This window comes from Ornithorhynchus anatinus, chromosome 4, assembly GCF_004115215.2.
Source record: "Ornithorhynchus anatinus isolate Pmale09 chromosome 4, mOrnAna1.pri.v4, whole genome shotgun sequence".
Lineage (NCBI taxonomy): Eukaryota > Metazoa > Chordata > Mammalia > Monotremata > Ornithorhynchidae > Ornithorhynchus > Ornithorhynchus anatinus.
In genome coordinates, this window is record NC_041731.1 from 6,148,753 (window position 1) to 6,164,371 (window position 15,619).

General features: G+C 48.1%; 1 protein-coding gene across 2 annotated transcripts in view; it reads right to left on the reverse strand.

Moving 5' to 3' along the window:
* KCNQ3 (potassium voltage-gated channel subfamily Q member 3) overlaps positions 1–15,619 on the reverse strand; it is a 131,519-nt gene that overhangs the window by 32,861 nt on the left and 83,039 nt on the right. The window contains exon 1 of one of the 2 annotated variants that reach the window (XM_007661272.3): positions 3,036–3,231. The exons of the other annotated variant lie outside the window; for it this stretch is intronic. Within the exon in view, the coding sequence (XP_007659462.2) occupies positions 3,036–3,223 (188 nt within the window). The 5' untranslated portion in view covers positions 3,224–3,231. Of the gene's footprint in view, positions 1–3,035; positions 3,232–15,619 lie in introns of those variants that run through there. 2 annotated transcript variants of the gene reach the window in all.

A 15,619-nucleotide genomic window follows, 5' to 3' on the forward strand; every position in this document is an offset into this window, starting at 1 on the left:
ACTATACTGCAAACTCCTGGTTGTTGCGGAGCGTATCTACTCACGCTGTTATATTGTACTCTCCCAAGTGCTTTGAACAGAGCAAGGCACCCAGTAAGGGCTCAATAAATACCACTGATGATGACAATCCCTTCATTATTATTATTAATCATATTTATCGAGCACTTACTGTGATCAGATGGGGAATCAATACCTGTTCTCCTGACTCCTTAGACTGTGAGCCCCACGAGGGACAGTGAGTGGGTCTTACCTAATCATCTTATACTAAGCGCTTGGGAGGGTACAATATAACCAACACATTGATTTGGCTAACTTCCAATTCTCTCTGACCCTCATCCTTCTAGGAGGATGTGCCAAATACTTTGTTAAATCCTGGTGTAGGTTCAAGATAAATCGGCCAAGGACCTGGTCCCACACGGGGCTCCCAGGCGAGGAGAGGAGGAGAAGAGTTACAGTAGACCCATTTTTCAGAAGAGGAAACTGAGATCCAGAGAGTCGCCCAAGGTTACAGAGTCGGCCGGAGACAGAGCTGGGACCAGAATCCAGGGCTTCGTAGTCCCAGGCCCAGGCTCTTTCCTCCAGGGCATGATGTCCCGCAATCATGCTCTCCCTTGGCCTTCCGATCTATCTTCCTGCAAAATTCTTTCATCCCACTGATCATCTCTGTAGCTTCTCTAGCTCCGCCGTGTGCAGGTTCTTCCAGCTCAAGTGCCATGAATACAAAGCATATCAAAACAGGATCGTGGCCTCAAAAAAGAACATCCCTGAATAGCTAATCCCTGTTCTAATCCTGGTTCCACCGCTTGTCTGCTGTGCTATCTTGGGCAAATCACTTAACTTCTCTGAGCCTCAGTCATTTCACAGGGGATTAAAAGTGTGAGCCCTATGTGGGACAGGGACAATGTCCACCCTGATTAGTTTGTATCTCTCCCAGCACTGAGTACAATGCTTGAGACATAGTAAGCCCCTATCAAATACTATTTAAAAAAAAAAGCTGTAAGCCCCTTATGGGACATGGACTGTGTCCAACCTGCTTATCGTGTTTCTACCCCAGGGCTTAGTACAGTGTCTGGCACATAGTAAGCACTAAACGAGTACCATGAAATAAACTAGCTACGAGCATCTTATAATTCCCCGGACTCCAAGTGTGTAACTCAGGAGTTGGGGGGCGGGGGCCGCGAGGGGGAAATCAATACACGAGACTCTTCGCCAAAAGCCAAACATAATCAGCAAATAACGTATACCCTTCTCCAGACTGTAACCACTAAAGTGATTATCAGCCAATAATAAGGCTTCAGATTAGAGACCATTCTGGAGGCGGTGAGGGTTTAAACCTGTGGAAATGCTCTTTTGTAACTTGAATCCCGTTAAATCTCCCAGCGGTAACAGCTGGGCTTTTAGGGCAGCAGAGCTGGCAGTGCAGTGCCCACGCTGGGCCTTGGCACCGTGACCCGGCAGGCGGCTACGTCTGTCTCTGCCCCCCATGCCCGCCAGCTGTTTATCAGGATTCCCGCGGGGCCCGTCCCCCGACGGTTACACCTTGGATGGTTCTTCTGCAAGAAGTGATGAGGCCCATTTGGTCAAATGCCTTCTGCATACAGTAAGAATTCAATAAGTTCCACTGATTGGTTGATTAACCACCGTCTCATTAGCCCTACCCTCCTTTGAATTGCAGTGCTTCACCAGAGCTACAAGATACTGAGAGAGACACTGGGTCTGAGCACTGTGGAGGTCTTGGACCTAAATCTCAGTTCAACCACTGGCCTGCTACTTGACCTCGGGCAAGTCATGTAGCCTCACTTTCTTCACCTGTAAAATGGGGAGAAGATATTTGATCTTCCTTCCTCTTAGCCTGAGAGCTTCATGTGGGACAATCCGGTCATCTTGCATCCACCCCAGTGTTTAGTGCATAGTTAATTCAGAGGCAATTATTAAAATCAACATCTTTGCTGGTATTCTTCAAGATGCCTTTCTACGATAAACCACCTATTCTCAAGAACTTCTCTTTGCTTTCCCTGGGGTAAAAATCACTGGAAGTGCTCTGGTAGAAATAGGCCCTGAACTCGCAGAACATACCTAATCAACAATGATATCATTATCCCTTAACTGATCTTTAAGGGTAGGTTAGGCATTCGCAAGTTTAACACATTAATCGGCTTAATCGTGATCACTTCTTTTGATTTAACATTATCTTCCAAACACTCTAAACTCATGTGAACAAAACAGTTTACCCAGGCAAGCTGGTTGCAATTAGGCAGGGGGAGATGCTATTCATCCGTCACAGATCAACAAAAGCCCACCCCAGTCAGGCCCGCAGCAAACAATTGGCTTCTCGTGATCTAGTTAATCTAGGTTTTCTCATGAAAGGATTGAGCAGGGATCCAGGGGATTAAACAAGATAGCCAAGCCACAGGGAAGCTGGGCTCAGCAGAAACTCCTGCACAGACACCAGGGCTATCTATCAGTGGTACTTATTGAGCACTTACTGTGTGCAGAGCACAGTATCACGTGCGTGGACACCGTATGATGATCGTGACGGTTTTTGGTAAGCACCTACTATGTGTCAAGCACTGTACTAAGCAGTGGGGTAGATACAAGCTAACCAGGTTGAACCCAGTCCCTGCCCCGCATTCGCTCCCAAGCACTGAGTACAGTGCTCTACACTCAGTAGATGCATAATTGGCATTACCGATTGATGGTTCTTTGCTCCCAAACCTATCAGTTAGGGAAGAAGAAGACTCTACTGTAGGACTGAGGGTCTAGAAGTCAAAGTTCTAACTGCAGCTCCTCCACATGCCTGTTGTGTACCCTTGGGCATGTCCCTCAATATATCTACACCTCTGTTTCCTCATTTGTAAAATGGAGATTAAGCCATCAGTTCACTCTCCCCTTTAGACTTTGAGCCCCATGGGGGGCAGAGACTGTGCCCGGTCTGCTTATATCATATCTACCCCAATCCCTGGCACATGGTAAGCGCTTAATGAACAGCACAATTATCATCATTATTATGAGTGACAAACAGCACTTAGACTTACACACTCTCTCCGTCTCTAATGCCCCTCTGCCCCAGGTTGACGAGTCGACATTTGTCCAACACCTTATTACTTTGGAGAAGAAAAGAAAATGTACATGAAAGCTCCAGAGACTGGGTGATGGCAGGTGGTTTGGATTCCAGCGAAGGATGGAGTTCAGAATCCATATCTGTTCCGCCCACACCGACCATTAGAAGCCGAGCCTGTCATTCGATGGCGTCCACACAACTGATGTTCCTTGTTGTCTCTGTGTAGGGTTTGGGAAGAACATTATTGAAAGAACTTGGCTTTGTCTGTTGACTCCCACACTCTAGGGGAAAAACCATCCAGTTCTCCTGGGCTGCGGGGGTTATTTTCTTGAAAAAACTTGCAATACAGAAAACTCATATTGTAGCACTTCCTGCCTCTGACACCTCGCATAAGCAAGTTTCTTATGGGCAGGGAACATGCTACCAGCTGCATTGTATCGTACGCTCTCAAGCGCTCAGTACAGTGCTCTGCACACAGTACATGCTCAATACAGTGGACAAGCACATAAATCATTGGTCGACACGGCAAGTGGGGTTCAAACCACGCTCCCCAATTTCCCAACAGTGTTCTAAACAAAACCATCTTGAAAATGCATGTTACTTTTGAATTTGGGCACCAGGCAGGCTGAACCTGCCCGCGATCGTTCAATCTTTCATTAGTTATGCTCTTAATTCCCTGACTCGGTGGAAATTGCCGTGCCCTGTGTTCAGGCACAAAGCACCCTAGGAACAAATATTTCTTTGGGATAAATTAGATTCCCATAAAATAGAAGCCTGAACCTCAGGGCTTGCCAGGTTTCATATCCGAGTGATTTCGTTTTCCTCCTCTGAGAAGACTCTCTCTGCCACGTGCTATTTCTTTTATCATTCCTCTTTATTGGTCAGCTTCTCCGAACCCTTTTTAGCTCTCGGATTGATTTAAAACGGAAGCTTCTGAATACAGAGCGTAGGCGTTAGTCACCATCTCCCGCTAGAAATCCTGACAGCTCCAATGCCACGCTGGGCTGCATGTAGGTGGTTTCGGGGGGGGGGGGGGGGGGTTGGTGGGGAGGAGAAAAGGGGGCGCGAGGGTGGGTTTCAGGACTCACTGTATGTTATCTTGAAGTCGCAGGCCCAACATCATGTTAATATGTGAATCAGAGGATAGATTCCTTAAATCACCCAGGGCACTGCCTTTTTAAGCATCAGTACAAAGAATTCTGCTTTTGAGATTAAGAAACAAGGCAGACATGCTTTTTTTCCATTATTCCTATCCTGTATCAGAACCTACGACTCAGTCTTCAAAGTTCTGGAAAATGCCGTCCACCCTGCAGTCCTACTGTCAATCCATCACTGGTATTTATGGTGTGCTTACTGTGTGCAAAGCACTGTATTAAACCTTGGCAGAGGGGCCAGGAGACGAGGTAGTGTTTCCCTTGTGGTCAGTGCTGTGACCACTGGACATTGGCTGGCACATGGTAAATTCCTTTAAAAACAACAACAAAACACAAAAACACCCAAGGGCAGAATCATATAAGGCAATAAGTTTTCCCCAAATAGAGATTTCTAGGAAAAAAAAGATCCATTTTTATCCTGTGGTTCCTATTAATTACCCATGAGTCCCACATGAGACAGAGACTGTGTCTGCTCTATTTTCAATCGACTCCAGGGCTTAGGACAGGACTTGGCACATAGTAAGCGCCCCTCTAGATTGTAAACTCACTGTAGTCAGAGAACAGGTTATACTGTACTCTCCTAAGTGCCTAGTACAGTGTTCTGAACACAGCAAGAGCTTAATAATAATAATAATAATGTCGGTATTTGTTAAGCGCTTACTATGTGCAGACCACTGTTCTAAGCGCTGGGGTAGATACAGGGGAATGAGGTTGTCCCACGTGAGGCTCACAGTCTTCATCCCCATTTTACAGATGAGGGAACTGAGGCACAGAGAAGTGAAGTGACTTGCCCACAGTCACACAGCTGACAAGGGGCAGAGTGGGGATTTGAACCCATGACCTTGACTCCCAAGCCCGGGCTCTTTCCACTGAGCCACGCAATACACGATTAACACATACCACCATTAATGTTAAGAAGAGGCAGGCACGTTTGCCCGGATTTGTTGGAGATTTACATTCATAGCAGGTCTACAGCCTTCCCGTTGTCAGCTCCATAAGGACTCTCCACTTCTCCTGCCTGTTAAGAATCCGCTGATTCCGGGCCGCTCAGTGGAGCACCCTCTCCACCTTGAAAGCCCATTCTGGAGAAGTGCTTTGTCCCGTCCTTCCCATCAAAGCCGACTTCCAATTGGACAGGATGGGGCCAGGGATGATGGCTTTGATGGCGTTTGCCTGGTTCTCTCTAGATCGGTCACAGCTGCAGATTCTTTGATCCCTGGCCCCTTTCTGGGAGAACAGTATAACGCGCCCAGAAGGGCGTTTGGGGCTAGAGCTGTCTTCCCTCTAAATTGCAATCTCACTGTGGGCAGAGAATGTGTCTGTTCCTTCTGTTGTATTGCCCCAAGGGCTTAGTACAGCGCTCTGCATATAGTAAGCACTCGATAAATACCACCGATCGGCTGATTCTGGACCTTTCCGTCTCCCACTCTGCCGACTCAAATCAATTAAGCCTCCAACCTTGTTTAAACTGTTCATTTGAATATTGTTCCCTGGAGAACGTCCCATCCTGGTTCTGGGTGGGAGCCAGGTACGCTGTCTTCTGGGCCTCGGATGAGTGGTTCAGTGGATGGAACACACGCCTAGGATTCAGAAGGACCTGGGTTCTAATCTCAGCTAGGACATATGTCTGCTGTGTGACCTTGGAGAAGTCACTTCACTTTTCTGGGCCTCAGTTACCTCATCTGCAAAATGGGGATTAAGAGCGTGAGCCCCATGTGGGACAGGGACTGTATCCAACCTGCTTAACTTGTATCTACCCCAGCGCTTAGAACAATGCTTGCCACATAGTAAGCGCTTAACAAGTGCCATAATAATCATTATTTTTGTTAATAAATATAGCCTCGAGGAGAGCAGCACGTGGCTGGGAGTCAGGGGCCAGATCTTAATCCTGGATCTGCCAACTGCCTGCCAGTCACTTGACTTCTCTGAGCCTCAGTTTCCTAATCTGTAAAAAGGGAAGCAGCACGGTCTAGTGGAAAGAGTTGAGGCCTGGGAGTCGGAGGACCTGGGTTTTCATGCCGGTTCCACCTCTTAAATCAATCACTCGCATTTATTGAACCCTTAAAGTGTGCAGTGGGAGTAAGGGACGGACAGAACTGGCCAAATCTGAAACTAGAGGAAGGAGGTGAGGGAATAACCAGAGGAGAAGTATGAGAAAAACGGGGAGGAGAGTTTGTGATGGGTGGGGAGTCAGCAGGTAAGGCAGAGAGATGTGAGGGAGGAGAAGAGAGGGAGAGAAGAGCAAGAGAATGTGGGAAAGAGAACACCAGAGGGGGAGAATGGGGCAGAGAGGAAAGTGAGGGCGGGGAGGTGAAAGGGTGAAAGAGTCTCCTTCACCTTGAAACCTCTGACTGCAGCCTCCTGTACCCAGATACCAGCCTGCGAGGTAATAGAGACCGAAAATCCCTTACCTGCCGACGATGAGCTAACCACTGTGCTGAGATCGCTGCTCTGCAGCCCTGCCGCCCACCTCAGGGCCAGAGTCAGGGGTCGGGCAGCTCTGCCCAGGCCCTTCTCTCCCCTGCCTGCCCAGGTGTGGATCCTCCCTGTCTCTGGCCCCCACGCACATGCTCAGCATCAGGCTCCATTGCCTATTCCGTGCAGGAAACGGCTCATCCGCTTGCCTGCTGTGTGACCTTGAGCAAGTCACTTTGCTTCTTTCTGCCTCAGTTTCCTCATCTGTATAATGGCGATTAAACACCAGTTCACCCTCCTACTTAAACTGTGAACCCCTTATGGGACAGGGACTGTGTCTCATCTGCATATACCATGTCACCCTAGAGCTTAATGCAGAGCTTGGCACGCAGTAAGTGCTTAAATAGTAACTGTGATTAGACTGTGAGCCCGTCATTGGGCAGGGATCGTCTCTATCTGTTGCCGAATCGTACATTCCCAAGCGCTTAGTCCAGTGCTCTGCACATGGTAAGCGCTCAATAAATACTACTGAATGAATGAATCGTGGTATTTGTTAAGCATTTACTATGTGTCAAGCACTGTTCTGAGAGCTGCAGAAGACACAAGATATTCAGGTCAGACGCAGTCCCTGTTCCGCACATGGCTCACAGTCTAAGTAGGAGGTATTGAATCCCCATTTAAAGATGAGGTAGGTGAAGCCCAGAGAAATTAAGGGACTCACCCAAGGTCACCCAGCAGACGTGGCAGAGCCGGGATCAGAACCTGGAACCTCTGACTCTAGGCCCGACTCTTTCCACTAAGCCCCACTTCTCCCTCCTGGCCCGCGGGCCCTACTGAACCCTGTATCTCCCCCAGCGCTTAGAACAGCGCTCTGCACATAGTAAGCCTTTAACAAATACCAATACTATCATTATTATTATTACTGAGCTCGACAGAGGATCAGGACCGCGAAGGCTTCTGGGAAATCATGAACATTTAACAAGAGTTGACTGACGGAGGCCAGTTTTCAGCTTTGGGTTGGATGTGGCTCAATCTTGGACACACGCTCCGCTGAACCGAGTCGGCCCTTCGGAAACAGTAGCCGGGCTAAATTATTCGTACTGAACACCCTGGCGTGATGAAACCGTCCATTTCACCGAGCAAATTAGCAAGTGCCCACGGTCGAAACGAATCGAGCCGACATTTAATAGAAAACAGACGACCCAAGCTGGATAACCTCGGCCTTTTTCTTCATTTTCTTGTTCACCGAGTTTTTATAAAACTTTGTTTGTGCAGAAGAAAGCCATGCAGTTGAGGAGGTATCAATTACTGTATTATTTCCTAATGGAAACTCCTTGGGATTTGTGGGGGTAAGAGGTGTGGTGGAAGGGTGGTTGAGAAGTCAGAGAATAGGTGAGATCAGTCGCTTTTGGTAATGAGACTCTGGGAGCTGGTGGAGATTTCTGAGAGCATCAAAGGTTACTGAGCACTTAATGTGGGTAGAGTAGTGTACTAAGCAATTGGCCAAGTAAAATACAGCATAGTTGGTAGACACGTTCCCTGTCCACAACGAGTTTACATCTAGAAACTTTAATTACTCAATTAGTGGCATTTATTGAGCACCCACCACATATCCAGCGCTGCCCCGTGCGACTGGGAGAGTAGATTAGAAACAAGAGATCCGTTTCCTGCCCCCACGGTGTTTACCATCTCATTTTAATTATATTATATGGAAATCAAAGCCACCTATCATCTTCCAGCTTTCTAGCCGGGCAGATTTCGAAACAGACAGCGGTCTGGCCATTTCTCAGTGGAGTCATTCAACAGCTAACGTCGATTCCCCCAGCTTCCCATTACAGAGGGGCCCGTGGAATTACGTAATTATTCCACAATGTCGGAGACCAAGGACGCCCCTCCAGCTGTCAGTCTGGTGACAAACAGAGTCGTAAAACACCTGTAAACAATCTGTAAACGGACCCAAAATACTTCGGTACTTGGTAACCCCGGCGCGGCAAGAGCCTGAGAAAACAGGTCGTAAAAAGAAAATGAACAAATGATACATTAAAGGCTCAAGCTTCTGACGGCCCCTGCCCGGGTGTGACGCAGGGGGAGAGGGAAGCCTTGTTTCTAGCACATTCCCCTCCTCGGCTATCCAAAAAGGATGACCCATCTCCTGCAACCCGGGGGTCTTATTCCCCGAGGACCCCCCCCGCCCCAACTTGTTGGGAAACTCTCGATGAGGCTTTTCAGCCAGGCACATGATAATAATCACTGTGGTACTGGTTAAGCACTTACTACGAGCCAAGCACTGTATTAAGTGCTGGGGTAGATACAAGCTAGTCATGTCCTCCATGGGGCTCACAGTCAAAGGAGGAGGGAGAATGGTTATTAAACCCCCATTTTGCAGATGAGGGAATTGAGGCACGGAGCCCTGCCCAAGGTAGAAGCAGCGTGGCTCACTGGAAAGGGCACGGGCTTTGGAGTCAGAGGTCATGGGTTCGAACCCCAGCTCTGCCACTTGCCAGCTGTGTGAATTTGGGCAAGTCACTTAACCTCTCGGTGCCTCAGTCCCCTCATCTGTAAAATGGGGATTAAGACTGTGAGCCCCACGTGGGACAACCTGATTCCCTTGTGTCTACCCCAGCGCTCAGAACAGTGCTCGGCACATAGTAAGCGCTTAACAAATATCAACATTATTATTATTATTATTGAGGTCACCCAGCAGGTATGAGGTGGAGCCTGGATAAGAATCCAGGTCCTCTGACTCCCAGGCCTGGACCCTTTCCACTAGGCCACCTGCTTCCCATGGCCTAATTATCCCGGCTCTACCACCTGTCAGCTGTGTGACCTTGGGCAAGTCACTTAACTTCTCGGTGCCTCAGTTCCCTCATCTGTAAAATGGGGATGAAGTCTGTGAGCCCTACGTGGGACAACCTGATTGCCTTGTATCTACCCCAGCGCCTAGAACAGTGCTCGGCACATAGTAAGCGCTTAACAAATACCAACATTATTATTTACAGTGGGCCGTGACCTTGATGGTACCCTTCTTCTGCATTTTCTTTGGGGAAGGGGGAAAGGATAATGATAATAATAATTGTGGTACTTGCTAAGCGCTTACTATGTGTCAGGTATTGTACTAAGCGCTGCAGTGGATACAAGCAAATCGGATAGGACAGGGTCCCCTGTCCCATGTGGGGCTCCCAGTCTCAATCCCCATTTTACAGATGACGTAACCAAGGCACAGAGAAGTGAAATCATTTGCCCAAGGTCACGCAGCAGAGCCGGGATTAGAACCCATGACTCCCGGGCCTGTGCTCTATCCACTACGCAATGCTGCTTCTCTGATGACCACAACATTAGAACGCCCTCCCAGTACAAAGGTCCTTCACACATCGGAATCGTGCTCCCGTAGGGCCACTCTACCACATAGAGACTTTCTCCCCAGGGACATCTAAAACCCAATTCTGACCTCTCCATCAGCAATTTCTGAAGCCACACACTGCCCCAGGGAGGTCCTTATTGCACCCACAAAGTCTCGAGCAGAACAGCCCCAGTTCCGGGGGTTATTTTTAGTTGGTGTCTACTACAACTATTCACAGAATAATTTTCTCTCTCCCTCTGTTTTTACCAAACAACATTTTAATTATATTATTACTGGAACCACGGGCCGCAAGCGGTGCCAGGACTTCCCTAATGTGTATTATCTGATGCAGATTGAACTCTAGCTCAATCCTTCATCTCTGATTGCTGGCGATCACAGTAGGAACTGGAAAGCCACGAGCCCAAAACCAGGGAGAGGGAAGGAGCTCCACCAGTCTCGGAGAGGATTATGCTCTCTGCAGTTGTCATTAACCTCCCCTGGACAGCTTGAATGTTTCTGAGGGGTGGGGAAGAGAAGAAAGACCCCCAAAATAAAGGCCACACACTTTCTTGACTATCTCATCGGCATCATTACTTTCATAGGAAGGGCTCTAGACTCTAAGCCCCTTGTGAGCAGGGAGCCTGTCAACCAACTGTTTACATTGTACTCTCCCAAGCGCTTCGTACAGTGCTCTACACATGGTAAAGACTCAATAAATATGATGGATTGAGGCCACATGGTCAGGTGGACAGGGCACAGGACTGGAAGTCAAGACATCCAGTTTTTAAGCCTCTCTGTTACTGGTCTGCTGTGTGACCTTAAGCAAATCACTTAACCTCTCTGCGTCTGAGTTTTCTCATCTTTAAAATGGGGGAGAAGACATCTACTTCCTCCATCTCCGGGAGCAGGAAGGAAAATGGAAGGGGTGGGAAGGAGTGATCATAGGAAATGGAGAGGAGGGTACCTAGAGGGGAAGCAGGAACTCCATGACAGGTTCAAACCCTGTGCCCATCCAAGCCAGGATCAGCCCTTGGAAGAGTCTACGGCCGAAATTCCAACAATTTCTGCTCCGTGCGCAGCAGAGCCAGTGACCATCCTGGCTCTTCCCATCCTTCGCCTCCTACTGATTAATATCTACCCATATAATAATTAGGACATTCATCAAGCGCTTACTTCGAGTCAAGCACTGCTCTAAGCGCTGGGGTAGGTACAGGTTAATCAGGTCAGACGTAGTCCCTGCCCCACATGGGGCTCACGGTCTAAGGAGGAGGATATCGAATCCCCATTTTACAGATGAGGAAACTGAGGCCCAGTGCCCAAGTTCACACAAGCAGGCAAGTGGCAGAGCCAGGATTAGAACCCAGGCCCTCTGAATCCCAAGCCCATGCTCTTTCCACTAGGCCAAGCTGCTTTTCTCTACCTGGAATGGAAGCTACTGGAGGGCAGGACCAGATCTTTTGGTCCTGGAATTCACAATTCTCATTTTCACTCCATCTTCCTTACGCCGCATTTTCCCACTCATCTGTGTGCGCCAGCATGTGACAGTCTTCCTAACAAGGAGATACTCATTATCATGATCAGACACAAATAGTGGAAGCCGTTGGAAGCGCAGGATCGGCCAGGGAGCAGGAGGAGGATCGGAAGAAAGCCTTGAATGCGATCGGGGCACATCCTGACACGGATACGTGGCGAAGACAGATATGCGCACACAGGTACAAGAAGCGGTGGGGTTGATACCGCACGAGATGTTGAGAAAAGGTCAAAGTACCGATCTGCTGCAAAGGTCATAGTAGCCTCCATAAACAGAGACCACATACTAGACGTCCACGAGGAAATATCACGAATCTCTCAAGTGGCTGAGAGCAAAATTAAAAAGGTGAAGCAGAGCGCATCTCGTCCGAGAGGCCGCCACGCGGATATTAAAACCATCACATCAGCCCGCCGACAGCCCTGGGCCATGGCTTTGGGAAATGGAAATGCTATTTCCCATTGGGCTTGACCAGTGGGCTGTGCCCGATATTAAACCAACCCACGCCACGCTGAGACAAATTAGCCAATTTCAGCAAGTGAAAGAGATTTACTTTCCCCGGCCGGCTCTCCCTTCTGTGTCGCCCAATGCACTTCAGTCTGTGGTGACCTTTGGACATCTGCTATTCACCTCACCCCCAATCCCACAGCACTTACGTTCATATCTTTAAATTATACATTATAAATTATTCACATTAAAGTCCGTCTCCCCCTCCAGGCTGTAAGCTCGTTATGGACAGGGAACATTTCCGCCGATTCTGTTGTATTGTACTCTCCCTAGCATTTAGTACAGTGCTCTGCACGCAGTAGGCACTCGATAAATGCGATCGATTGACGGATTAAGCTAGCCATTAGTTTTAGGCTCTGAGGTTTCAGTAATTAGTGACTTTAGAAGAGGGAATGGAAGCAGGTGAGTTACAAGATTGCAAGGCAGTGTGATCTAGTGGGGAGACCCTAGGCCTGGGAGCCAGGAGACCGAGGTTCAAATACCAGACCTGCCCACTCTCCTGGGTGACCTTGGGCAAGCTGATTACCCTCTCTGGGCCTGATTTTCCTCATCTGCTAAACGAGCATGAGGTATCTGTCCTCCCTCTCAGACTGTGACTCCGATGTGGTTTAGTGACTTTAGGCTGATCATCTTATTGTCTCAGGAGGGGCTCAATAAATGCCATTATTATACCAGCGCCTAGTAAGTGTTTTTCAGAAGCACCATTATAATATCCACTGAAAACAGACAGAAACAGAAGAAAGAGAGACCCATTAAATCTGACCTAGGAAAGGTGGGTCTGAAGGAGCCAAACAATTCCATTGCGACACCATTGGAACACTGAGCGCAATTTAAATGGGTCAATGTCTTCCGGGCTCTTCATTCCATTGGATGCATTTTTCTAAAGCATCAGTTTTGCAGGAATATCACTCTTGGAAAATGAAACAATTTAAATTCTGGTCACCAGGTCAGAACATTTTCTGGAAGGCCTCTGCTGCTGGAGTGTTTCTAGCTGGTGATAGGGCATTTGTTGCCTGGAAAAGAGGATGATTCAGGGAGAAAGCTTCCCACCTGAGGATGGATAAATTGAATGGATTTTTGCTATTTAATCTCCTGCCTGGGGTTATTTTTTCTGACTTTTGGACTAATATGCAGGAGAGCCAGGTTCAACACAAAGCAGAAGTCTCTGGGTGGAGAGAAAAGTCAACCCACTTTGTCTCCATGTCCTGATTTGGCCTTCTGGAGTAAGCACCATTTTGAATTTTCCATCAAGGGAATAACGGTAGCTGTGGGTCAGGTTCAAACTATCACTGATAAAATCCCAGACAATTTATTTTTATGGTCTCTATTAAGACCCTACTATGTGCCCCAGGCACCATACTAAGCGCTGGGGTAGATACACACTCGTTCATTCATTCAATCATTTATTGAGCACTTACTGTGTGCAGGCCACTGTATTAAGCACTAGGGAGAGTACATTATAAAAATAAACAGTCACATTCCCTAATCAGGTTGGACCCAATCCATGTCCTACGTAGGGCTCACAGTCCTAATCCTTATTTACAGATTAGGTAACTGAGGCACAGAGAAGTTAAGTGACTGGTCCAAGGTCACACAGCAGACAAATGGTGAAGCCAGAATTAGAACCCAGGTTCTACTGAGTTCCAGGCCTGTGCACTGTCCACCACTAGGCCATGCTGGTTACTGTTGCTGTGGATTACTCTATTTGTCGACATTTTATATGTCTCCCTTGTTGGAGCGTAAGCTCTCTGTAGGCAGGGGATGTGTCATTTCTCTAATTTGGTCTTTTCAGATTCTTAGTTTAATACAATGCACCTAGTGAGCGCTCGGTAAATACCACTGCTACGACTACTGCTGAGTTAGGCATCCCATGCGGAATGAGTAAGAGACCTGCTTTAAATGATAATAATAATGGTATTTGTTAGCACGTACTATATGCCAAGCACAGTTCTAAGCTCTAGGATAGGTACAAGTTAATCAGGTTGGACACAGTCCCTGTCCCATGAGGGGCTCATAGCCTAAGAAAGGAGTAGAAATTATCACTATTTTACAGACGAGGTAACTGAGGCCCAGAGAAGTGAAATGGCTTGTCCAAGGTCACGCAGGAGGCATGTGGGAGAGTCAGGATTCAAACCCAGGTCCTCTGACTCCCAGGCCAATGAGTTTTCACTAGCCCACACTGAGGAGGCTGTTTGGCCCCAAAGACTACAGATAACTGGCATAACCTGCATGGACCTGAATTAGGGAGTCCCTAATTCTACCTGGGCACAAAAATGATACCCTATTCATTCAGTCGCATTTATTGAGCAGAGCATTTACTGTGTGCAGAACACTATACTAAGCACTTGGGAAAGTACAATAAAACAATAAACAGACAACTGAAAAATGACTGTCTGGGAGAAAACCAGACATTTTGTCACCCAGTTAATCTGGATCTTCTCACTGATGGTCCAAGGAGGCTTGAGGTGGTCCATCTGAAGCAGACCCCCAAGCCTAGGACTTCACCAGGTTTCCAGGGATCTGTGAGACCAGGAGTGATCCAGGGAAAAAAATCCTCAATCCCACAGGCTTCCAAGTCTGGATCCACATCTCCAGGGGCCAGGCAAGGGGTGGACAACAGATTTCTCTTGGCTATTCTCCCCATGGCCTTTGCCCCCACCCCGGAAAGTTCCCCAATTCTGCTCGAGAGAAACCCAAAGAGCCGACACTCCACCACTTGGGGATAGCTGCGCAGATGGTGGGGAATTCGTATTTGATAGGAGAAAGAAAGAAACAAATTAGATCACAGACCAGGGATACATCAGGCCGGGTACATGCTGGGCTTCCCGCTGGGGAACAGATGGCCCCCCGGGGGGGTGGGGGGGACAACGAGGGAAAAGAGCACAGGCTTAAAATACTCCTGTCCAACATTCTGGAATGCTTAGGAGCGGGTGGTAGCCAGGAGGAGAGTGTGTTTTGAAAGGAGACTCTCTGGAGATTGGGCATCCCGACCGCATTTGCAACAGAGTCAAAGCCAACTTTGTGAGGACAGAAATACCGGCCCATCCTCTGAACTACTAGTCAATAAAGGGAGGGTGTTAAGGGAGCAGAATGGGGTAACCCAGGAGGCAGGCAAACTCCCTCCAAGCAGAAATTTTTGAGGTGATCATAACCCCAAGAGGGACAGATGAATATGGTGACAGGAACTCAGGGGCACAAGACAGACAGCCCTGCAAAGGACCAATGTTCGTTGTGGGCAGGGAAGGTATCTTCAACTGTTATATTGAACTCTCCCAAACAATTAGTATTTTGCTCCGCACACATTAGGTGCTTAATAAATACCACTTATTGATCAAGTTCCCCCATTCGCCACGGTGGAACTGCACGTGTTACTAGCCATGTGCAAACACAATACATACACACCACCTCTCAGCAACTTCATCTTCAAACCCCAAATGATACACACGTGTGCATGTGTGTATATGTACCCACAGAGCCATACATATGGGTGGTTGGATAAAAATGACTCCACGATCATTGTAGCGAGACATTAGACAGACACCACCTGGGAGAGCCTGAAGACGTTGGCCACGGGGCTCCGGAAGGCAGGGGGTAGGATGGGACCCGGAATGAGC